The 25,768-nt window shown below is 39.3% G+C and overlaps 1 protein-coding gene across 1 annotated transcript in view; it reads right to left on the bottom strand.

The window, feature by feature from the left end:
* Positions 1 to 8,142: 8,142 nt before the first annotated feature.
* Positions 8,143 to 25,768, bottom strand: part of syt7b (synaptotagmin VIIb) — a 133,403-nt gene continuing 115,777 nt past the window's right edge. The window contains exons 8-13 of the mRNA XM_084724652.1: positions 22,842 to 22,965; positions 14,818 to 15,085; positions 13,511 to 13,680; positions 13,064 to 13,178; positions 12,682 to 12,881; positions 8,143 to 9,442 (exon numbers count right to left, since the gene is read on the bottom strand). Of these exons, the coding sequence (XP_084580778.1) occupies positions 9,338 to 9,442; positions 12,682 to 12,881; positions 13,064 to 13,178; positions 13,511 to 13,680; positions 14,818 to 15,085; positions 22,842 to 22,965 (982 nt within the window). The 3' untranslated portion in view covers positions 8,143 to 9,337. The remainder of the gene's footprint in view (positions 9,443 to 12,681; positions 12,882 to 13,063; positions 13,179 to 13,510; positions 13,681 to 14,817; positions 15,086 to 22,841; positions 22,966 to 25,768) is intronic.

The raw sequence follows: 25,768 nt of genomic DNA, 5'->3' as shown, positions 1-25,768 counted from the left end.
CGTATCCCTCTGCTCCCCTGGAATTTCAATCTCATGTTCCCCTCTTTCCCGCCACCAGCGGCACCAGAAGCATCGTCCCCAGCCTTCATCTTGTCTTCCCATGTCTCCCGGAGAGTCGTGAGCAGAGGAGCGCAGAGGGAAACTGCTCTCTCTGGTGAGAGACACTTCTGCCAGGTTTAACTTTGAGGATGTTAGATAAGTTGGTAAATTAAACACCCTTTCTCAAACATTACATACACGCTGAGTTTCTCTCTTGGATGTTATCTTGCGTTAAAGATGCAGTGAAACGCAGTGTGTAGGAGGCAGAGCAGGCAATTTCCTTAATTCTAGAGATCAGCACCAATTCAAAAGATCCATGTTAATTACCCTTAAAATCTTGGCCCTCTTTCTGCATGAGCTGGAAGAGAGGGGGAAGTAGAGAGCAGATGTATTTCCAGCAGTGTCTGTAATAATTGTGGTTTTATCAATCAATCTGTGTTTTTGCAATTAAATTTCAACAAAGAAGTTGATGGTATCAACACCCCAAATCACACTGAACTGGGACTGACAGCGAGCGAGCAGCAAGGCTCCGTGAAATTTGATTCTTAGATGAGAACTGCCCTGAAAGTCTCCCAATTTACACTCCGGTTTTTACAGTTTTAGACAGCATTCTTGGGTTGTAAGGTTGTCAGTCAATCCTTAATGCGGTGATGCAAACATTTACTTAGTGTTGGGGTGTAGTAACTAGATGTAGTTCAATTACTAGTTAGACTACACTTTGCAGTAGTTGGTTGGTACATTCAAATCTCTTGGTAGTTCATTACAAACTACATATTCACATATTCATCTTAATGATGTTTTCTTGCCGTACAATGTGGCACAGTACCACAGTCCATTGTCCCTAGTTGTCATTTCATTAAAATCACCCATGGTGTGTGGCCAAGATGTCTGTGATCAAATACTATGAACTTCTTTAAAAATTTAGCATTTTCCTGATTCCTTCTCAACACCTGCTCCCTGTACTCCTCTTAAAACTCATCCTCAACACACTTGCCAACCTTCCTGATTTTCCCAGGAGACTCCAGTTTTTCATTGCCGTCTCCCTGTTTCTTTCCAGGAACACAATTCTCCTGTTTTTCTCGCCTTTTTCCCCCTTTTTTCTTTATCACAGCGTGTATAACAACTATGACTCCAGAAGTCTGCTGTTTCCATTTGAACAACAATACAGTTACACCAAATCAGACTTCCTGGAAAGAAGAATTCCTGTGTCTCAGGAAGGTTTTAAAGGAAAGGAGCACGCATTTTGTCAACAACATCTGTTTTCTTGTAGGGCTATGGCAAAAAAAAAATGCAATTAAATAAAACGTTCTTAACAAAAGATGTTGTTGCAGTGCACTTCTTATTTTGTTATTTTCTTTCTTTAATAGTCACTAAACTGGAGGAAACAAAGTCTCTGGAACTCAAATTATTGGTTTTGAAATCCTCCATATTTTTTGAGGTCTCAAAGTTGGCAAGTTTGATACTCGGGCTGCCTAAGTGAGGATTGGCCTGCCCCGGTCCATAAATCAAACACACCTACACTTTACTCAGTGTCAGTTCAGTGATAGTTTGAGATTCCAGTCTCAGATTGTGATCATTTCCTATTTGAATGTAGTCTTTTGAAAGTACTTAAGATGTATTTAACTTTTCATTGTGAGGTGGCAAGTAGAAAAAAACTAGAATTTCCACAACACTGCACTGACTCAACTACAGTTTTACTTTTTTCCATTTTATATCAATTGAAACTTCTACTCATCTACATGTCAGAGGGAAATATTGCACTGAAGTTTTCTAACCTCTCTGGCCCTCTACATTTTGTGGATAATACTTCTGTACTTTACTTAAGTATGAGTTTGAATACCTTGACTTTTACTTGTTCTGAAGTATTTTTATATGAAGTTGAAAGTTTCAAATTGGGTTGTAAGAAGTACGGTCAGTGTATTACAGTAGGTGGTGCTGTAGGAAGCTAAGCAATGTATTGCTGTGGAGAGCAGCAAAACTTAGCCGCCTAAAAAAAGGTTCACCTGAAAACAGTCAGTACTAGTTTAAATATATGCTGTATTTAAAATATTTTCTCTGCTTTACCTGGCAGTCAGACAGCTTTTTCCATCAGGAAACCGCCGTTACATAAGCCAAATATCGCTCTCTCCAAACCAACCAGACACCTTTGTCAAAAACAGTCATTTTACTTTGCAGAAAATGGGAGTTGCTGGTCTACTGCTGCTTCGACTGGTTAGTTAATTTGTGTTATTGCATGATTTTATGAATCTGAACTGACCTTTTAAGACACCTGAGTTACACAATAACACAAAGTAACTGACCTAAGCAGCAATAGACCAGCAGATCCTTTGTCCTGCGAGATAAAATTACTGTTAAAATTAATCTCCAAACTGAAGGTGTGCCAACCACTATATATATACACTGAACCTTAAACAACCCCACTTTAAAAAATTGAACTATGCCTTTATTGTATGTACTCTGCTGCTATTGATCACACCACTGATGCTTTACCTGTAATTTTGTTTCCAAATGCTCTCGTATAGTTTTTATTTTGTATTCTTTTCATATTTTAGTCATATATACCTCTATTATTTCTCTTACTGTTTACACGTTTCTGTACTTATTTCTGTCATTGTGCTGCTACAACAAACAGATTTCCCCACTGGGGATAAATTAAGGTTTAAACTTTTCAAATTTGGTTAAATAAAGGATCTGAGTACTTCCCATATGCATTGTGTAGATAAACCTTTTTTGTTGTAATACAATCACAGAAGAAATAATAAAAAGAAGCTTCTGAAAAATTCATAACAATACCAGAAGTATCTTTGTTTTATATACACATTTATATTTTTATATACACTGTACAGATTTCAAAAAAATAAATGGTTGATATTTAACATTGTGCACCCCACGGATGTTTAACTACAAAGAGAAAAGGGAGTGAAAGAAGGGGGCTGAGTGATACCAAGGACAGACAGATATCAACAACCCCAGTAAATACTGATGATTTTTTTTTTTCTTCTTTTTTTCATACAGGACACTTCACAATCATTTGTACAGTATATAAATAAATGAAAATGTTGCTGGTTAACCTCTCTTTGCCTTAAGCAGTCGGTCCCCCAAGAGAATGCCCTAAATCAGAAATACGAGCATGTCCAGTAAAATCTACCAGTTTATGGTATTTGGCCGGTGAAGAGTGTAGACAGACACATCCAGCTCGATTTCTTAAAACTAAAATATACCAAACCCTGACTGTTATTTAACCAAATAGTTAACTTGCATTGGTTTAAGTGACTTTCACTAAAGCCTTTGGAATGTAATGCTTCGTCAGCAGCACACAAAATAATGCCTTGTTAAACACACCGGGCCATCAGGACAGACAGACGACTGTGTCCCCAGTTATTTTGGGATGCTCCGATGCTCTGCTCTGACCTGAGACGTAGCTAACAGTGATGCAAAGAGGTGATGATTATCTCCTGTCTCACCTTTTTTTCCTTCCCCCCTACCTGACACTCGGTGAGGGAGCACATATGGTGAAGAGCAGGGTGTGGCAGGGTTTTATAAGGCACACACAGGACACTTTGTGCCAGAAAGCATGTGTGCACGGTGGGAGACGTCAGCAGTGATGTTAAGGTACCACCCTTTGTTTTGTTTTTTTTGTGTGTGTGTGTGTGTAGGTGAATCAGATTAGACCAGATAAGAAGGACAAAGAGGACAAAATGTTGGTAGCTGCTTCTGTCTTAAGTAAAAAGTCTGGGTCGCACTTTATTTTACAGGACACTAAAAAGGTGTAATGAGCTGTACTTTGTATCAAATTAGAAATGTTATTTATTTATTAGACAGTATTAGACCCTTTAAGAGACCCTTATTAGACCTTCTTAGAGGGTAATTAGGGATGCATTACAACAGAACTGAACTATAAAGTCTATTATTTCCCACTGTGAGACCATTATTTGATGTTATGACGGGGTAATTAGGGACACACTGCAACAGAACTGTACTGTAATTAAGGTGTATTATTTTCCACTGTTAGACCGTTATTAGAGGGTACTTAGGGACGCATTATCAGAGAACTATACTGTAAACTAAAGTTATCATTTCTCTCTTTTAGGTCCTTAGTAAGGGGAGTTCAGGGACACATTACAAAAGAAGTGTACTTGAACTCAAGTGTATTATTCTTACTATTAGATTCTTATTAGGCTGTCTTAGAAGGTAGTTAGGGACACATTATAACAGAACTGTACTGTAAACTAAAGTGTATTTTTACCGCTGTTTAGGGCATCCACACTAAAAACTGTAACAACAAAAACTTTAGTTCTAAAATTGTTCTAACTCAATAATAATCTCATAAGGAACATAACATTTCTAGTTTTTGTCTAATTTAATTCAACGTTTGTTACGTCTTATTAGTGTACTGTAAAAAAAAAAAAAAAAAAAGCGTGCACAACATCTGTTGTATGATGGTCAGAGATTTTATCTATGGTTGTTGTAAAGCTTGTCTGACATTTTTTCTTTGACCTTCACTCTCAGCTCATGTATAACAGATTAGCCTCCTCCCATCCTTTTAAACCATGCACGAGGAAAATAACCCTGCTATGAAGAGAGGTTTGTTCCAGCATCGTCATCAACAAGTGCAGTGATTCTTAAAGAAGTGACAACTTTTAAAAAAACATATTTCTTTGTACATCTGGATCGTTTCATACAGAATAAAAACGGTAAACAATGTTGTTCTGTATTAAACTGGCAAAATAGAACTCAGTGCAGATATATACACACGCACAGAGGGACTCACAGCAAATACAATCACACAACTGAAAGGTCAAAGACACTCACCCACAGTGCAAACACATCCACACACACACACACACACACACATACATACACATACACACACCCAGTAGACAAAAACGAACAGTGGAATGTAAAAAGACTTTTTTCCCCCCAGATATTATTACTCTCATTTGTTTCCATTCATCCAGTCAGCACGTCTATATGGGACTTGGGGGAGGTCACATTCAGGCAGTGATGCAAACTACTGGAAGACTGGCTTGTACATAATTCAAAGCCCCCAAAATAACACAAAATCTGGTCTAATATCACCCTTGGACTCATAATGTTCTGTAAAAACGAGAAAATAAAGGGTTTGTAGTGTTTGGTAATGCCTATTATAATGCTCATATGCACAGATTAATGCTGCTGATAGACACATTGTAACATGGGTGACTAGAATAGTTTTGATTGAGTCATTCATTTCACCTGCATCCAATTTTTCAACATATTACCATCCTGTAAGCCGAAGTCATTTACTGCCTGGATTTATAAATTGTCAGTTCACCCAGATCACAAAATTTAACTGTTGTTTGTCTATACAAAAAAAATCTAAACTCAAGGTCTATTTTTTTTTAGCTTTTTCCTTTTGATTGCATCTCAAAGTCTTCTTCAGCAGGTGGGGTTTGCCCAGTTGAATGAAGATGTAATGGTAGAAAAACCACAGACTGATCAGTTCCTGGCTTGCACAAACTGGCTTTGCACCAAAACTAACAAATAGTCGTGGGGCGTGCTGTGTGGTCTTTTCTTTCAATGACTTTCATGTGGTCTTCTTCAGGGAGTCACTGATGTGTCTGGCTTGGTGCATATTGGTGCAATTCCACCATGTGCATATTTACCACCATGTGGTCTTGGATGCAACTTAGTTAAGTCCATCTGATGAGGAAAACGATGAGATGACTGTGAGCAGACTACTGTGATTCTCTTTTTTACCAGCATGAATAAATCTTCCTTACATCATCCACAAACCAGCAAAAATGCTGCTACTAGGCTCTTATTAGACCTATTTTAACCTCTTTGCGCTGGCTTCCTGTTAATTTTAGGACTCATTATGGACCTACTACACCCCCACACTTCGGTCCTCCGCCCAGGGTTTTCTTAGTGTACCTCTGACATGTTTCAAGATTGGGGTAGTTCGTTCTTTCCAGTTGGCAGCCCCAAACCTTGGGAACAGTCTCCCAATAAGCTTCAGAACTTTAATATCTGTGGATCTGTTCAGACAGAAATTTATATTTAACTTGTGCCTTATGTCCGTTCCCTATCTGGGGTTTAATTTTTGTTTTATATATTTGATTCTTTTTGATTTTATTTCTTTGACTGTGAAGCACTTTCTGGCTGATGTTTGTAAAAGGTCCTATATAACTATACTTTGCCTGCTTGCTTGCAGTGAAAAGCTGGTAAGAAGACCTTGAGTTAAGATTCTTTTGGCATGACAACAACAACAACGTTTTGCCCACTTACCCCTAGTGGCATCAAGCTTAGTTTCTGTGGTACCACTGAGACCTCTCCCACCACTGAAATGTGATGAAGCCAAATTTAATTTGGTTTGTAGCACTCAAGTAATTGATGTTGTTGTCAGCTGTTTTCACCAATTTCTTCTAGTCCCAATGAAAACTATTCAGTGAGGAGTTTGTGGATTATCCAATTATAGCTGGAGCATTGTTTCTGGAAAAAAACATGCTGCTGTTGAATTTTTCAAAAGCTGCTTCAAATGCAGTGAGCACCACAATAAAATCCTACTTATCTCCTTTCTCTTTGGGGTTGCAATATCGCTTTCAGTGGATCAATACCACAACATATACATCTGCAGCTGTGGGTATGTCATTAAATACTGTACAGCTGTACTTCCACTACATGGTACAAGTCAACTTGCCTTGAGTCTACACACTTGGGGTACTTCTGTATTTGGTTTTCCACTGCAGATAATACCCCCTCAAATAGGTGGAGCTAATCATCATAGCACACACGGTTGCTTTGGTCTTGGCCTCTATTCACTGATAAACTGTAACCTACATTGTACATTTACTGCCAGATTGAAAACTTCACTGCTCACCTCTCCTCTGTTCTGCTGCCTCCACCATTACTCTCTGCTGCTCGCTAGCTCTCTCTCGACCAAACACTCACTATACACACAAAAGGAGCTATGCTGCTCTTATAACAGAGGATATGAAGGGACAGTGCTCTTGATCAGTGTTGATCAGTGTCGGGGGTAACTCACTAAGTTTAATTTTTTGTTATATTGAGCAATGTAATGCATTCGTTTTGCAATTGAAGTACTCAATTACTTAGTTTTCAAATAAACAAATCAATTACCATTTGCACCATTACTCAGAGAATAATTTTTCCGCATTTGAGGAGAGGACAGACAGACCACAGTCTTAGCTGACATTGAAATCGCAGAGTATCAAGATGGATGTATTATGATCAAATGATCAATGATCAAATTAATCATCAAATCTTTCTTCAACAACACCCAGTGTGCCTGCGGAGATGCTTTTCAGCCTTGGAAGTCTCGTCAGAGGAACGAACTATCTAACACACATTTTGAAAAACTTCTCTTGCGTGATAAAAGAGTAGAATATGGACAATATTGGCTGGGTAAGTCTGCATGGTTTGAAAAGCGTGGGCTCTTTTATAGTTTGTATGTAGGCATGTGTTTTAAGAAGCTACCAAATTCATTAGTTGCATGTTGAAATATGGTGTACTGTCTGCTATATGAGCCTGTGTTTTACACATATATGCCTCTGCCCAGTTCATGTGACATCATCAGGATGATATATCCAACATGCACAAGGAGTTGCAAAGGGGTTTTCATTTTTGGTGACACAAGTATTCTAATGAGGTACTTCTCTCAGTTGGTAAAGCTGTAACACAGGTTACATTTTTATGGCTGTAATCTTATAATATAACAATTTATTGCAAAAAGTAGCTTTCCAAAACACTGTTCTTGATATATCTGCACTTTTGCCTATTTAAAAATTCAGAGATTGTGCAGGATGTCCCGTGTCGCATGACCAACCAGTGATCTGCATTATTTTCACGTCACCTTTTGGCATCTGATCAGCTTGCTTGAAACCTCAACCAAGGTTATACCAAAAGAAGAACCAGGCACTATCAGCAACGGAAAACCAAAAGAGTCGAGTCATACCATGCAGTGGAAATGTGGCTTTTGTGTGTCTGTGATTTGGGTGGACTGACCCTTTAACCTTAGTGACCTCCCCACATCTTCAGCTTCAAACTTCAACACCACAAAGTCCAACAATACCTTATTTTCAGTATCATTATCAAGGGCAATGCTGTTTTCAACAATATCTTTAATTTAGCTGTGTAAGTCCAAAGTACTCCCTCATTCACACACGCACGCACACATACACACACACACACACACTTACACATCCATTAACCCGCACTTCCACACATACGAAAGCTGGCTTTTTGCTTATTTTCTGTGTCTGGAAGAACAGGTTGATTCTCTAAGTTCTTTTGAAAACCAAAAAATAAAACACAACATTAATCACTTTACTCTTTTTTTTTCTGTCCATCGGGATTTCTTTTCCAAGAAAATAAGAACGTGTTATTTTTTTCAATACTTGCCCTCTTGGACGAGCGTTAAATGTTCATGTTCATATCCTTTTTTTTTGTTGTTAGAGAACTTCATTTGGGGTTACAGCACATCACCCACAGCACGCACAGACAACGAAGGGTTCCAGCCAAGGGAGAATTATTACAGTGGTGCCAGAGAAAGAGTGAAAAGTGAAAAAAGGATCAAACATGAGTTGAGTGACAGAGTCCAATTCCAGTCTAATTCCATTTTAAATACAGCCCATCACTCTTCCATTGCCTGTGTCGTCTGCTTTCCTGATTTTTCAGGCGTTTTAAGGGTATGGATGGAGGAACAGTGACAATAACAGAGGAGGCGAGGAGCAGAGTGGAAGATTTCTGACTGCAACACCAGATGTAAGGTGGGAAATGGGTTGCACATGTCAGCGCCATTCACACTCAGATGCATGTTTGAACGCAGCCTGTCTCGCCACCGCAGACAATGGTTGGAATATCAGTTCGATCCATTTTTGGTTGGTAGTTTGTATTCATGGGTGGCGAGAGGTACCGCTCTGACGTTAAACACTGGGAATGTTTGACACAAGGGCGGGAAAGACTGAAGGATATCTTGAGAAAAAAAAAATTCTCATAAGAAAGCGGGCGCAAGTAGGAAGTGAGTGAAGACATCAAAGACATTTTTGAGTTCAGACAAAAGGGATGAGAGGGGGTCAGGTGGGAATCAGAGCTTGACAGGGGTGAAATTTAAGGATGGCGTCACGAGGACTGAGGGCAGAGGATATCAAAGAGGCCTGAGAACAAAGAGATGACACACATTATCTGCAGCCAGAGACTGCAGTTAGAGGAGGGGATATGTGCTGAGGGCAGGGGGCTGAGAGGCTGATGCTGAATTCTGAGGGGAAAAACACTGTAGGCAGGTTGGTTGCTGGCTTCCTCAGGCTTTGAGAGCGTGCCACTGGGACACGGCAGTGCGAGGACGACCCATCATATCTTTCCAGTGTTTTACCTCTGCAGGGCCACTCTTCCATGAAAGATAAATCTGCGAGAAAGAGACAGTCAATATAACACATGTAATGTCACACAGAGTGATGTTATTTGTAAAGAGCCTTGCACCAAAAACAGTGTGGTATGATGGGGAGAGTTCACCCCAAAAAATCAAATGAGCATGTTTTCCTCCGGCCTGTAGTGCTGTTTATTCATCTTGATTGTTTTAGTGTGAGTTGCTGGCTTTTGAAGATATTGGTCTGCCTTCTTTCAAATATAATGGAACTTGATGGCACAGAGCTTGTTGTGTCCAAAGCACCAAAAAAACAAAACAAAATATATTTGAAAAACTCAACACCACTGTCTCTTTCCAGAAACCATGAAGCAGTTACTCACGACAATCCACAGACCTTGTTGTGTGTAGTTTCATGTAGCAGCTACATGAAACTGCTCTGCTTCATGTTTATCTTTCTTAAACAACAAAGCTGTTAATAATTATTTTGTATGCACTTTTCTTAACCAAGCTCAAGCCATCTGAAAAGCATCATTTTCAAAGAGTGAAACAAATATTTTACTCCCAAAAAGAAAGAAATACATAGCTCACGTCATGACTCGGTTAACAACACTAGTGCATCTTTTTATTTAAACTTACACATACTGAACTTCTAGCAGTGTTTCTCATTGGTCAGCAACATTCAAGCATTCAAAATTAAAGTAAATCTGTGTTAAGTCTGAAATATCTCTTACTATGGCATGTTGCTCATTTTAGTTAAGGATTTATGCGATTTTAGGCCAGAGGTCTGAAATCTTTCCTCTCAAAAGAGCCTGAGTAAAATATGCTGAGCTGTAGATGTTAAGTGAAATACTTAACCATTTTTGTCATTACAATTTCTACTACTGGATAATGTAACAATCCACTTCGGCCTACAACAATGATACATGAAAATTAAAATGTTGACAAAATGAGCTTTCTTTTGGGTCATTTTTTGCCACATGTGGCTCCTGAGCTGCAGGTTGCTGACACCTGGTTTAGGCTAGTTGATTGCATCGGATTATAATTTTTCTGTCTTTCCAAGATCCAATCCAGTGATTCCAGAGCATCAGATCTGCACAAGCCTAATACAAATATTAATGGCATCCTCCTTGGCTGTGCTGTAACTTCTTGTTCATGATTAGATGCACGACACATTTCCTCCTGTGCAGTAATACAGTAGTCAGGTGTAGATCAGTAGAAAGAAAATAGTTCCTACATGAAACTGCACAGAAGAGGCTCTGTGGATTATCTTGAGTGACCAGGTCATGATTTCTGGAAAGAAATGGTATTTAATAGAAGGCAGACCAATATCTCCAAAACCTGGAAACACATCAAAACAATCTAAGTAGGTAAACGGTACCACAGGTAAGAGGAAAAATACGTATTTTGGATTTTGGGCTTAAAGTTAAAAAAAAAAAAAAACACCTTACTGTGAGCATAAGTCTGTCCCTGCTTTCACCACTAAGCCTGCCACTCTAATCTGAATTTAATGTATCCAGGGTACAAAAAGAGCCATTGTAGGAAGAGATTTTACTCACTGAGGTACTGTAAGAAAGGCTAATGCTGACACTAATGAAGATCAAACAGTCTTTAAGTAATTCTCATGTAGAGAGAAACTCCTGATCTGAACACGTCACAGAAAAAAACTGTACAAGTTTTCATTGTCCTCTGACCAGTTTCAGGTTATTCATGAGTGTGGTATAATAGGCAACATATTATAACTGCTGTGTGTAGGCAGATAATATGTGGTTAGGATGTAGTACCTGTAATTACTGTAGATGTGTGTGAATGACAGAGAGCACAGTATCTCATCCATACAGAGCACGGCTCAAAGATTATCCTCACAGTGTCTGAAGGAACAATGATTTGATTTGAGCTTTGGGATCTTTCCAATCCAATTGTGTTACAGCTCTACTCTCCACTATATACTGTATGTATCTAAACATACGGAGGAGCAGGTATTCAGTTTAAAATAAATAAATCAGTCAGGGTTGAGGCTGCGACAGTTAGAGCTGAATCACTAATGAGATAAAATTGATATGGATGAAATAATGGAATATAGCAGAAACTAAGGCAACGCTTTATTTTACGGATCTGTACATTCCTAATAATTTCCTTGGAAGTTTCCTGAAAAGAGCAAATTAATTTGGCACAATTACAGCCGAAGCAGAGTCAGTGTTAAATTGGTACACTTCCAGCGAATTAATTCCAATTAATCCATTTACAAGTTGTTGAGCTTCCGTATCTGCGACTCCTCCAGTCAATGAACAGAAGGTCAGCTGAACGTGCGGAAATGTGACTGTGTTTACTGGAAACCACACAGCTGCAGAGTTATTATAGTTTTGTGTTTTTTCATTAGTTAGTTAGTTAACTAAAGAGATTTCCTGTATATTTTTTATTTTAAGTACACAATATTGTTTTAGTTAGATAGTGTTTTTTTCCCTAAAGTCTAGTTTTTATTTTTTATTCTAGTTAACTAAATTATTTTATTCGCCCCTAGTTTTAGTATTTAGTTTAATCCACAGTAACCTTGGTTGAACATATTCAAAGGATTAAGTAGCAGTTTTTTCACAGAAATTCTTCTGGAAACAAATAACTAACTAAACTTTCCTGATTAAAATAACTGCCAGAACTTGTCTCTCCATAATTAGCACTGAATTACACTTTTTTCCCCCCAAGAAACATTCTGAGAAATAATTAGGGAATAACAGACCCTTAAACTAACTCCCTAATGAAAAAAATACAGCAATGCACATAGCAGTGTAATGTAACATAGCAACCTAAACATTTAAAGGTTCATTCGCCTCTCTTTGCGCAATGGATCCTTGAGAAATTTGGACTAACCAAACTTCTCCTCGTGGCAATAAATATTATCCTGTTGTCTCCCCATCTTTTTTAGACTCTTTTATAAATAAGAACTGAAAATGAGTTGAAAAAAGTTAAAATTTCACAGCATCTGTGCAGCATGTTTATTCAGGGGGTGAATGTATCTATATAAAAGGATGCACCTGCATTTCCCTGCATGCCATGTTTATTGGTCATTTGTCAACAACACGCAAAATAAAGTGCTTTGAATTCTGCTCATTTGTTGCATATTCATTCATTTTCAATGCAGAAGACTGGTCTGCATGTTCCAGCAGGGGTCAGTAGAGACTGGCTCAGTGATCAGCTGCTGGTGCCGGTCTGTCACAGAGTCAGGAGAAGAAGAAGAAGAAGAAGGAGAGGAAGGAAGAAGCGAAGAAGAGGGGAAGGAGATATACCTTTCCAATGACATCATTGCGACTGAGCCTGTCCTTGTCCATGACGGTGATAATTATGGTGGTCTCCCTCAGCACGTGGGCAGGCACGTCAAAGGGGAAGGACTCATTGAAAACAGGGTTCAGACAGCGCTTCATTACCACTGTCTTCTTCTTCTCCACGCGCTTGTCCTTGTGCATCAACCACACTTTTACATAGGGGTCTGAGGAGAGTGAAACAGCCAGTTTGCATGCTGTCTACTGTATCTCTTTCCTGTTCACCATAATTTAATTCAGTGTCATTTTCTAGTGACAAAAAACATGATTTTCACATTTTTATTTTGCAGCAGCATTGATGTAGAAGGGCAAAAATAAAAGCACATGCAAGATGAAGGAGCATCTATACCAGAAGTGCCTCCGATGTCCATGGCTTTGAGGTTGCGGGCTTTGATGATGCTCACAGTGATGGTGTTGGCTGTGGGGTTGTAGCACAGAGACACCAGCAGATCCCCTCGACTCCCCTAGAGAAATTATACACAACACAACAGCAGAATTGTTTACTTCTTTTTATCCCCATTCCACATTTTTCCTCCCTTCTGTTGCTCGCTGAGTGTTTCTTTTTCTTCCTCTGGCTGCCTGTGTTCTCTCCGTCTACCTGTCAGCCTCTCCTCCATATTCCCTTCTATCTCTTCTCCCACCAGCACGCTGCCACATCTCCCCCGGGAGCATCACGGCAGCCAGGAATGACATCACCCGTTACATTCTGTCCCATCTTCTCCTCCCCCCCTCTTCTATTCCTCTACCTCCTTCCCTCCCTTCTCCACCCCCTCCCTCCTTTTTCCGTCTTACTCACGCTGCCATCGCTGCATGGTTTCAGCTCCTTCCAGAAAGTCTGCATGTTGGCCAGGTCCAGTTTGTTGAGGGGGATGGATACCTCTCCTATTGGGTCGTTCCTGCTGAAGCGGTCGTAGTCCAGGACCTGCAGGTATAGAGTCCTCTGGACCACCTTCTCATAGGGGAACCCTGAGAAAGAAGGAAAAAAAACACAGAGGCCTGATAAGTCACAGTGGTGCACATAGAAAAGAAGCAGATTAAGAGTGAATGCATGTGCATTTAACATTAACATTGAGTTCATGTTTAAAGTTCTAATGGGTTTGTGTCCACAGTCAGGCTATTACCTACAATAGACGGCAGCCAACACAACTCCAGTTTGGGAAAACACCAGGAGTCCCGGTGTGCTGCTGCTGTGGACAAGGTCAGGAGCAAAACGTATATTCATACTCACCAACCCTCCCATTTTTCCCTGGAGACTCATGTTTTTTTATTGCCCTCTCCCTTTTTCTCCCTCCCAGGATTGCAATTCTCCTGCATTTCTTCTGATTTCTGACAAATTTTCACATCTTTTTTTCCCTTTTCATTATCATAACCTGGGTCTGACACTGCACAATGTGTATAAGCCCTATATGACACTATATGACACTCCTCAACCAAGACAGTAACACAGCTACATCAAATCAGACTTCCTAAGCAGAATTTTAAAGGAAAGGGGCATGCATTAAAAAAAAATCTACTGAATCAGTTTTCTGTTAGGGGCAAAAACTAAAGGAATGAAAAAACTGATGATAATATAAGTTTATGCCAGAGAAGTTCTTGCTAGAGGGATTAATCATTCTGTATTCTTCCCTGAGCATTAAAAGTAAAATTAAAACTATTAAACATTAAAATGCTGTTGCAGTGTACTTACTGTTGTTATTTTCATTTCATCCAAAGTCTCTGAACCTCACATTCTTTGGTATAGAAATCAGTTACTTTTGTCAGAAAACTTTTTTTTAGCTAGCAGCAGTTTCCCTTCGGAAAAGATTGTCTTAGGTGATACATTAGGTGATATGGCAAAGTATAGCAGTGAAAATGTTCTAAATATAGCATACACTTGAACTGATAGAATTTTTTTTAGGTGGGCCTTTTTTAGTAGCAAAAATATCTTTTCCTGCTGACCCTTTCCACAGCAGTACATGGTTTGGTTTCTGTGCTGGTACCAAACCGGGGGACACGTAGATCGCCATCTACTGTAGGGAATACATGACAAGTACTTCACACAATCCTATTTCAAAAAACATGAACTATCACTTTAAAGTATTAGGAAAGCCTCCTCCGTCTAACCTTCAAACAGGAAGGTCTCGTTCCAGTGGGGGTTTAGATTCTTCCTCTTGACTTTGGTCTCCAATTTGTGCTTCTTGTCTGGCAGCAGGTAAAGTTTGACAAACGGATCAGAGGTGCCGGAGAAGTCCTTAGCAGGCAAATCCTGGCCCTTGAGGATTTTGACAGTGAGAGTGGAGTCCTGAAAACTGTATCCAACACTGAACTGAATACGACCCAGTTTCTCACACACTGGACCCTCGTGGTCATCTTCCTCCGAACCTGGAGACAACTGAGAGAAACAAGGAGGAGGAGGACAATAACATTATTATTATTTTTTTTTTTTTTATTAAACTCTAAGTGGCTGATATGTTTTAACTGCATTGATTTTAATAGTTTATTCATGTTTGTTTTGAAACAAGATATTAAAATATATAAATTTAGTGTCCTTCATGACACTAATTTTCCTGTTTATTGATGATGTAGTAGTTATTTGTTCTGTTGCTTTATATTAAGAGGTGTTTTTAATATTTAGTCTACCTTCTATGATGCAGCTAAATAAAGTGGACAAAATATTAAAACAGACTGTGCATTTTGCACCTGGGTGAGAATAGGCACACAGGAGCTATTCAGCTATTTACAGCTGGCCCCATACTGTAGTTATAAGAGCAACAAAGTCTCTATAGTGAGGAGGATGTGGCGGCTCATTGGGGTTAAACAAAGGACTCTCCCCTAGGAGGTTGAGGTTTGTGCAAAACTAGAAGTCAGTATTGACTTTTATGTTTTAGACTTATTTTTATTTATTTTTTTTTTATATATATATATATATTTATTTTTTTTATCTAGTATTATTTTGAGTTTTCAGTGACAGTTTGGTCAGGTTTGGGAAACAAAATTGCTTAGCTAATGTTCAGAAAAAAGTCGTGCACAGACCTCAGTTTACTTTATTCTGCTTATTTGCTGCTTGCTGCATTCTGAATGTTTGAAGGTGGCTGATTCGATTGAGTTTGTGTGCAGTGAACATTGGGGCAAAAAGATACAATATTCAAGAATTTCACAAAGTTGATTAAGTGTAAAAAAGGGGGTAGGACTTGATAAGTATTCATGTCTTCCTACTCATTTTTTTTAACATGAATTACCTTGCTGAGCCTTACTCTTATCTTTTGTTTGTTTTTTTTTTTGAACGTATATATATTTTTTGTATTCTTAACGTGTTATAAAATCTAATCTAATCTAAAGAAACACACTGGATATTCCACCAAGGGTGTAAATATCACTGTTAGCTATAAACACCTGGGTTCTAATAGCATCTGTCATATTAAAAACACCTCTCAGTGTAACACAATACAATCAATAACACCATGAACTGCAGCCTACATAATGACCACAAAGTTGCTGGCAAAACAATCTTAACTCAAGATCTACTTACTCGCTTGTCTAGAGCTTTTGACAGCATCACACTCCTCATCAGCAGACAGTTCAGTTTCCAAAGAACTGCAGACGTTCCAACAGGACTCATGCATGTTAACTCACTGTATGAGTGGACGCTGAAAAGTAGCATCCTTGGCATGTGCACTACTTTTTTTTTTTTTTTTAAATTATTATTATTCTTTTCTTTTCCGTTACAGAAAAACATTACTTAGTTATCCATTTCTTCTCCATTGATACTTTACTGGTTGGTACACTGACTGCTGTTGCACTGCACTCTTTGGACTTACTGGACCTTACTGGCTCCCATCTGGGATACACGAAGCTAACTCATACATACTACTGTATTACCTCACCACACAATACAATTCTACAAGTGTTTACTGTTGTTTTTGTCCTGTACCGTCTTGCAGTCATTTGCACTACTGTATGTATTGTTTGTCAAGTATATTGTACTGCGACTGAGAGATCAACATATAAGGTCATCATTATACTGTATACCTGAGTAACAGTGTAATGACAATGAAATTAAATTGAACTGAACTGAATTTCTGCAACCCCACAATGCATGTTGTTGATGTATAAATAATGGTTGTGCAACAATACATCCGTCAGTGATGATGCAAAACAATGATGGTTCATTGTCTGAAATGCACTGCTCAGTGTAGAGTGAACTACTGCATGTCAGTTATATAAAAGGGAGTAATGAATGAGCGAATGAGTGCGGATGCAGCACAAGAGGTCCTCAGAATCATGAAAAGTTTAACCATCTTGTAGGTCTGTGCAATAAAACAATAGCGATAGATACTTCATCAGTAGCAATAAGAACACTGTTCAGTAAAATGTCCATTAGGTTCACTTAATACATTAAATGCAAACCACCATTAAAACATGTAACGAGTACACATATCTCTAATGGAGTGTGCTATGTTTAACATGCAACCAGAACAATCATTTCACAGTTGCATTGGCCAGTTGCACCATCAACATGTGACACAACAACAGAAACAGTGTGAAGTGAGAAGATGACTGTACACGGTGAGGAAATTGTTAATAAAAAAAGGACCCGTCAGCTCGCCATTATGCCAGTTGTGCATTGATAAATAAGGTGGTTTAATTCAATGTGAGGTGGATAAATTCAAAATAAAGTGCTTAAATTAAACGTTTTATCCTGGTCTTTAATATAAATAGGTAATTAAAAATTCTCAATGATTAGCAATAATTGACTGCATTATAATTTTTCAGGTATATCACCAAGCCCTAATCTGCAGTTCCATAGAAAACTCCGCAAACCTAACTTCTTGATGAAAACTGTAATACATCCAGAAGCTCCAGTGAGTAGACCTTGACTTGAGGTTGTTTTGTCAACTGCTATTTCCAAAGTAAAGAAGTCAGCTGAAACAGTCTCAACAAAAACTGAACATTATAACCGTCATGAAAGTAGGATTTACTGCAGGACTAATTTATTGAAAACTGGGCCAGGCCATATATTTTTGACATCATTGGGCATAAGTTCTGTAATAACCATTAACCATAATATAATTCAAGAGAAAACCAGACTTCTGCTCCTCCTCTTGGCTGTTTTCAGGCTTTAGAAAATCTTGCCCCTGGAGGGAGACTTTCACAGTAAGTTAGTTGATTGTTGAGTCTCATTCCCTAGTCATAAAATTACTGATGTTTTGGGAATAAGACTCAACAATTAACTACTTTTCTCTGGAATCACTTAGTTTAAACATGTTACACTGCATTAGTTTTAATCAGGTGTATCCAGTGTACTGTATAGTGCATTAGGATATACAAAACGTAGCACCATGAGGATTACACCATTAGTATGAGAACACTGGGTCAGACTCCATATTCACAGCATGTTCACAAACACTTCCAGAGGAGCTGACAGGTGGTATCACACTAAACGGATTCTTAGACTCCAGTCCACAGGGGGCACTAATTCTGTACTTCAACATTAAAGCCACAGCTCCTAACTGGCAAACTAGCTAAATGTTACGTCACATGGCCGCTGTCTGCTGCGCGATAAAGGCAGAAAGCATCCACAGCTGTGTGCAGATGAGAGGCGGATTATCTGCTGGTAGACAGACCCTCTGACTGATGGTGACGTGGCCTGGAGAGAGGGGAGAGAAATCCAGTTTAAAAAGTGCTATCTGATGGTGGAGGAGCTGGAGGCATTACTCAAGGAGCAGTTCCACAAATTTAATATCCAATATTCCATATTCTCACACATTTCCGATGCTGCTGCTCAGCCTCATTCTCCATGCTGAATATGATCACTTTTCATTATGCAGTCCTCCACCCAACAGCTGGCCTAAATTGCTTTTCCCCCATTTCCTGTGCTTTCGCTTTTTCCCAGAGTCCTCCATTCTTAAATTCTGCTCTCTAATTTCTTTTTCTGAAAGCAAAACAATTCACATGGACTGGATGCAAATTCTCTTGGAGCACAAAAGGTGACCAGGATACTTTAGGTGATATTGTACATTTTTTGTTGTTTTGTTGTCTTGCTCAGCGGTTCCTAAACTTTTTCTGTCATGCCCTCTTTCAGAATCTGAAAAAGTTCAGCCGCCCCTACCTCACCCAACAGTTATTATCAATCACTAACAATAATCAGGGAAGCAACTGATAAAAAAGCACGGCACAATAGCATCAGCATACTCGTTTATTTCTCTGACATAAATCATCCAAGCCCCCCCACAGTGATTCCCAGGGAATAAAAGGAGGGGAAACTGGAGTACCAGAAGGGCAACAAATGAATATTAACTTAAATAAGAATGGCCCAATCCCAGTGTCCCCTCTCAAGCCTAATCCTTGAACCCTTACAGACTTGTGACGTGCAGTACCTGCAGTACTTGAGTGGGAGGGGCTACAAACATAAATGGGACAGCACTTTGCAACATGTCAAAGTGACACAAATTACACATACATACACAAATTAAGAATATTAAGCCTTCATTCACTTGGCGATTTGACAGTGGCACTGCCTAAGCCCTCACAGATTTAGGAGTAACAGGACTCAAATTGTGTGGATCTGTGAGGGTAGACATGGGGACTGGGCCTAAATCAAACATTCAACACACCACACCAAACAAAACACACCAATAAGCAGCCTTCCTCCATGAGGGAAGAAGGCTGTCTCCACCAAGGAGGCAAGCAAATAACACAACAAAAGGGCACTTCCTCCAAAGGGAGGAAGGTGGCTGAACTTGGCCCACGCTATGATCATGCTAAAAACACAGTCTAAACTCCAATGACTCAGAGCAAACAGCAGCTCTCAGACCGAGGTCTGCCAACTGGCCCGCTGACCCTGGCTTGCAGCTCTCTCCCTGCTTTGTAAACTCTAAGACCTGATTCCTGATTGACAACAGCTGCTGCCAATCACTGCAGCTGCAAGGAGGGGAGGTGCAGTACCTGGAGACACAGAGAGCTCAGGAGGAAACACACAGCACTTTGGCATGTAACACTCGCCTTTTTAAATAATGAAAGTCTATAGTCTCAACCAGTTTTTGCAAATTTGGAGCAAATGAGATTGGCTAAGAAGGTCAGAAAACACTGAGACAAAGACTAACAGATAGCTGGTTTTAGTGTTTTCATCGGGTTTGTTGACAACAAAAAGGCAGAATATCCTCCACCTTATCTTTAAGACAAATAAAGCTCATAATCTCTGCAAATGTGTGATGAAGCAGAGACAAACTCACATCACACTATCCATGGCTCTGAGAGCATCAAGAAAAAAAACAAACAAAGAAAGCAGTGTCATTCTGATAAGAAGCATATGATGCTAATAGGACACCAATCCATCTTCCCACTATCCTTATCACCTGAGACGCATGAGACGGTTGGATGTATACACACTGTGACGCTCAGTGCCAAATCTCAGCCTGTTTTTTGTTTTTTTTTCTCCATATAATCTATGGAATAAAGTCAGCCATTCTGTCCTGGATGGGTATTTTCAGCATGAAAGCAGGGTTGTGTAATATATAGACGCCTTTGGCAAAACTGCCCAGAATGAGTATTATCATTAAGCACCGCCACTGTGAATTCCTCAGACACACCATGAGACCCACATAATTACACACTGCTCATACCCATCGCTGCCATATTCTCACAGCACCCACAGCACTGCGTGTTCTCTCACAGCTAATTACCGAACCCCGCTGAATAAGGCGCACGTCCCCTCCCCTCCCGGTGTCTCACTTCAGGGTGATGATTACTGTATGTTTCAGTTAGCGGAGATACTGTACGGCAATAACTAGCTGTGACGCTCCACAGGTGGGTGAGTGGAGCTGAGTGGGAGGAAGACAGTACTTTTTGAGTGATGAAAGACTTGTGAGGGGGAAACACTTCTCATCGGACTTCGCTCAATTAAACTGAAGTGTGTAGGCTTTCTTTTCTCACCGTCTCCTCCAGAACCAACACAGTGTATTATTTGCAGTAGGTGGTAGACAAATTAATGTAAACAGCTCGTCCAAAACTTCAAAGGATAAATCTGGTTTCTCACAAGTTTGCTCCTATTTTTGTAGCTTGGGCTGTTATTTCTAACCTTAATAAAAAATAAAATATTGTACTCAATTACGATCCAGATGACACGGCATTTTAAGAGTATCTACCTTTTGTAATGTGACTCATTTCCATGTGAAACAGGATAGATAGGAGGGACATGATGTTATGAGGAATTTGTTAGGTTTGTCTTGAATCTTAGCTCTGTGCCACTAAAAGTTGAAGACTGGATCATGTCATGACTTTATTGGTTGAAACGTTTTGGTTCAAGTCTACATAAGCATACTGGTTTTTGTTTTTTGTTTTTTTTGAAGAAAACATAAATTTTGATGTGAAAACACAAAGAAATTGAATTAAGAGTTAAAAAGGGTTTCATCTAGACATTAACTACTTTGATCTGGAAGGCAAGGTAGGTCAACATTAAACCAGAAGGTCGGTCTGTACATGTGATGAATCCTTACAACGAACAGTTTTCAAAATCACTTAAAGTCTGTATTTTCTCTTCCAAAAAGTTTGGCTTAAAACATGAATGTGTGAATGCTTGTGTTTCTCGTCCCAGCTGAAATCTTTTCAACAATGCTGCCATGTTTCCAGATCTTGGCAAATAATTTAATAAGTAAAATCACATTATTACTGAGAGAAGCGATGGCCAAAAACGACAAATTAGGACGCTAGTTGTATGAATGTGAGATTACAACAGTGAACTCTAACTTGATCACAAAATGCTGTCTTTTTAGTTACAGTGCCAGTTATCAGTGTTTGTCACCTATAAATGTTCACTTGCAATCCCCAAACTGATATGTCAGTTTTTAAACCAACCTAACAATAGAACTCCAAAAAGGCCATATAACCATTAGGGCTGCAGCTAAGGATTATTTTCATAATTGATTAATCTGCAGATTATTTTCAAGATTAATGGATTAACTATTTATGTCAAAAAACTGTGAAAAATAGTAATAGTTTTTGTACAATCAAGAGTCCAAAATTCAAAGACTTTTCATTTGCTATTATAAATGAGAAAGAAAAGCAGCATTTTTTTACATTTAAGAACCTGGAACAAGAAAATGTTTGAGATTTTCACTTGAAAAATGACTGAAATTATTAGATCACGATCAAGAAGTTTGCAGTCAATTTTCTTTTGATTGACGAAGCGCTGCAGCTCTAATTACCAAAACACAAATTGTACATTCATTTGACAAAAATGATTTGCTTGTTCTGGATATTGACCAAAAAAATGGCAAAACAATTAGATTTGGTGGGAAAAAAAGCTCTGCTGTTTGAGGAAGCTGTTACCAAATACAACCAGAAATCTTAGTTATATCAACAATACCAAAATGCACCACACCAGGAAGAGCTCGGGGCAGACGAAAGATCTAAACAGAGTTGGCATGAGTGTATGAGCAGAGTACCAGTACTTGCCACGTAGCTAAATGAACCAGTCATTGTGAAGCCTGTATGAAACTGATTTGCAAGTACAATACAGCCATGACTTCATTTCTCTGCCAGATCCAAAGCTTCATTTCCATGAATACTTGAGCAAACTTCATCTGCTGATAAAGTTAAACTACGAGGAAGTGCACCTTGAGTGGAGATTGATTTGTCGGATGTGGTTTCTGAGGTCAAGAACCAACTGTCAAACTGCATCGAAGAAATGGATTAACTGCTGTAAGTTAAAACCTAAGTAACACAGACATAATGAATAAACGCTGTATATTGGAGGCATATATATATTGTTGAATTTAAGTTAAGCTCAGCTCTAGCCCTGCTTTCATAACAATGTTTATGTTGGTGATTAATTACTAATAAGTTCCTGTTTTGAGGACTTTAGATAATTTCGTCAACCCTCTTGACTCATCTGCCCCTTCTTTGTCTCAATGCCTGAATGTAACTTTCATCTTAGATTAGGACAGATGATCTGGAAGCCTGATTCGAGTCGTTCAGCCATCTCATTTATTATGATTTAAAAGGCTTTGCTGACAGCAGTCCTCCCGTTCTTAATATAGATGAGTTCAGCAATGCAGAAAAGAGACAGACCGCAGATGAGTTAGTGGTGTATCAATTGAATGTGTCTCAGGGGGCCTCAGATATACTGTGCTGATGATATTGTGTGTTACCATGAGCATGTCACTGGTGACTGAGTTGGCCAAGTCAGAAACAGAGGAGTTGGCATCGTGGCGGCGTCCGGTCTCGTCTGGGGTCTGACCTCTGGGGCTACTGCCTGGCTTGTTACCTGGAGTCCTGTTTAAACGACACAAACACACACATATTCATACAGACATACTCATATTCAGCACTGGTGTCCACATACTTTTGTTTACTTTTGTTTTGGGGCTGCCATTGAAGGAAATCTCCATGCCATAGCATGCAATGATATTTAAGACAATAGTGTGGCTTACAAGTTTGTGGCAACAGTCTGGAGAAGGTCAATTGCCTCTGTGAACAAGGAGAGGTCTAAAAAGAAATGTTTCACCAAGTTTGACGTGAAAGAACTGGACCTCAACTCCACCCAGCACTTTTGGGATGAAGTGGAGCACCAATGGCGAGGCAGGCCTCACGACCCAACATCATTACCTGACCTCTCTAACGCTCCCGTGGCTGAATAGGAGCAACCTAGTTAGAAAATGTTGTGTAAACCATCTCAAATAAACAGAGGCTGTCATGGAAGACTTTTGAGGGAGGGCAAGGCGAGGGTTATGTGAGAGAGGGAATCAGTTAAGCAGGCTACTTTTCAATCGCCATTCCTAGCTAGGCTGTTTGCTCTCATAACCAACAAAGAAACACACAATATGACTTTCCTTAATGAATCTCTAAAACTTTCTACAGCAAAGAGAAGCATGTGGGAGCCAGGGTCTGCTGTCCCCAGGGTTCTATGTTTCCTTGGGTCCTATGTTCCCTATGTGCTATGCTAACTTTACTCCCAACCTTAACCCTAACTCATTAGCCTGTGCTATAAAGCTGGGGACCATAGGACCCTGGGAGAGTGCATATGTTTTGTCATATTCCCATTATATGTCACAGGACCCTGGGAACACAGGAATGGGCCTAAAATGGATGGTTCTGTCCTTTAACTTCTGCACTATTTAGTTTTGACAAAGCAATTCCTTATTTCTGTGATTCAAATTAAGCCTAATCAATGTAAAAATAAAATTACCCACATAATAAAAGCACATTTTGTCATTTTGGGAAATGAACTTATTTGCTTTCTCGCCAAGAGTTAGATGAGAAGATCAGTGATAATCACATCTGTACACTACATATGTAGCTGGAGCCAGCAGCCAGGGTTAGATTAGCTTAGCATAAAGCCTGGGATCCAGAGGAATCAGCGAGCTCACATTTCATCTACACAGGCACATACATCTGGCCACTTGCCCATTCAAGGTGATTTCCACTCGCCCCGGATCTCTTGAGGCCAATTACAGCCATTTATTTAATGTGTGGGGGATTTGAAAAGTCACACAACAGCACAAGGCTTACAAACCTCAGACAGACTTTTCTAATTAAATGTTTTCAGAAACATACTGTAGTGTACTGTTTAGCTGTAATTTGAGGAAGTTTGTGACCAGACTGACATTTTTCTGCTGCTTGAAAATGGACCAAGCACCACCCCAATTTGCATGTGCAACTCAGAGCTAGGTCGCACACTGTGGTGCACTGATTGTTGTGTATAAGGCCCCTTTGATATCAAAAAGATGCCAGGCTAATAAAGACTGGAAACAGCTAGCGTGGCTCTGACCAAAGGTAACAGAATCTGTGAATTAGCACCTCTAAAGCTCAGTAATTTACGTGCTATATCTTGTTTGCTTAATTTGTACAAGCCATAGTGCGATGAAAATGACAAGCTGTGGTTTTGTAAGGGGTTTCTTGACTGGGACACAAGTGAATTAGAGTCTTCACTGTTTGCATGTGTCTAGTCTCAACCATGTGCTAAACTATACTAACAGGGTGCTGGTGGCAGTTGCTTCATATTTACTGCACAAATATGTCAGTGGTATCACTCCTCTAATCTTAATCATGGTAATCACTTCTAAAAATGGTGAACTATCTCTTTATTGCCCATTGTATTTGGAACTGAGTTGTTTAACAGTTACATGAGTGTAAAATTCAAGTGTCCACATACTTTTGTCTCTTAAGAAACAGAAGCTGTGGTGAGCCTTGCTGCTGTGAACTGAAACAGTATGAAATTAAGTAAACATAGAAATAGTCATTTAGAAACAATTTCTCAATACATTTGGATATAATTATAATAAACTAAACCCCAAAATAAACATAAATAATGTCCTGTCACTTCATACACTCTGAGGACTGTCAACACATGAAGCTATGCAACAAAATTTACAGTACAATACATCTGACTGATTATCTTGAAACGAAAAGATAGAGAAAGAAAGAAGATAGAAGGAAACTCCTAAAATTAGTAAAGGGTAAAAATTGCTCCTGGTTCATATTACGTAACAGTTTGGTAAAAAAAAAAAAAAAAAAAAAGGAAAATACAAAGATCTGATAGCGGTCCAGGCATATTGACAAATAAGGCTAATGAGCACTTATCGCTGTGAGAGAGAGAGAGAGAGAGGATTCGGGGAGAAAAAACACACAGAGTCAGAGAGACAGAAATAGAGTGAGGGAGCAGGTGAGCTGTAAAACACAAAGGTAAAAGCAGAAGTGAGATTAGATGAAGGCATTGTGGGAAAGATGATCCGAGAAGGAAAGATAAATTTGAAGACTTATCTGTGCACAGAGGTTGAGAAAAAGTGAAGGAGAGGATTTGACTTTGTTAAGACTCGGAGGATTAATAGAATGAACAAAGTGAGGTTACTGACTCAAATTAATGTGAGACTGAGGCGCACACACAATAACACACACCGAGCATTAGCTGAAAGAGAGACTGAAGAGGAGACGAGATAAAAGCCTGGAAACAAAACGGAACAGATTTGGTTCTGGGTAAAGAGTCGGATGCTTTAAAGCAGAGAAAGGAAGCAAACTGTCACGTTACATGGGCAAACAAAATAGAGGGAGGCTGGAGAAGGAGGGCTGAGAGATGGAC

The sequence above is a fragment of the Lutjanus erythropterus genome, chromosome 1, assembly GCF_056507025.1.
Source record: "Lutjanus erythropterus isolate fLutEry1 chromosome 1, fLutEry1.hap2, whole genome shotgun sequence".
Lineage (NCBI taxonomy): Eukaryota > Metazoa > Chordata > Actinopteri > Lutjaniformes > Lutjanidae > Lutjanus > Lutjanus erythropterus.
The sequence above is the reverse complement of the archived record's forward strand: the minus strand, read 5'-3'. Positions and strand labels throughout refer to the sequence as shown.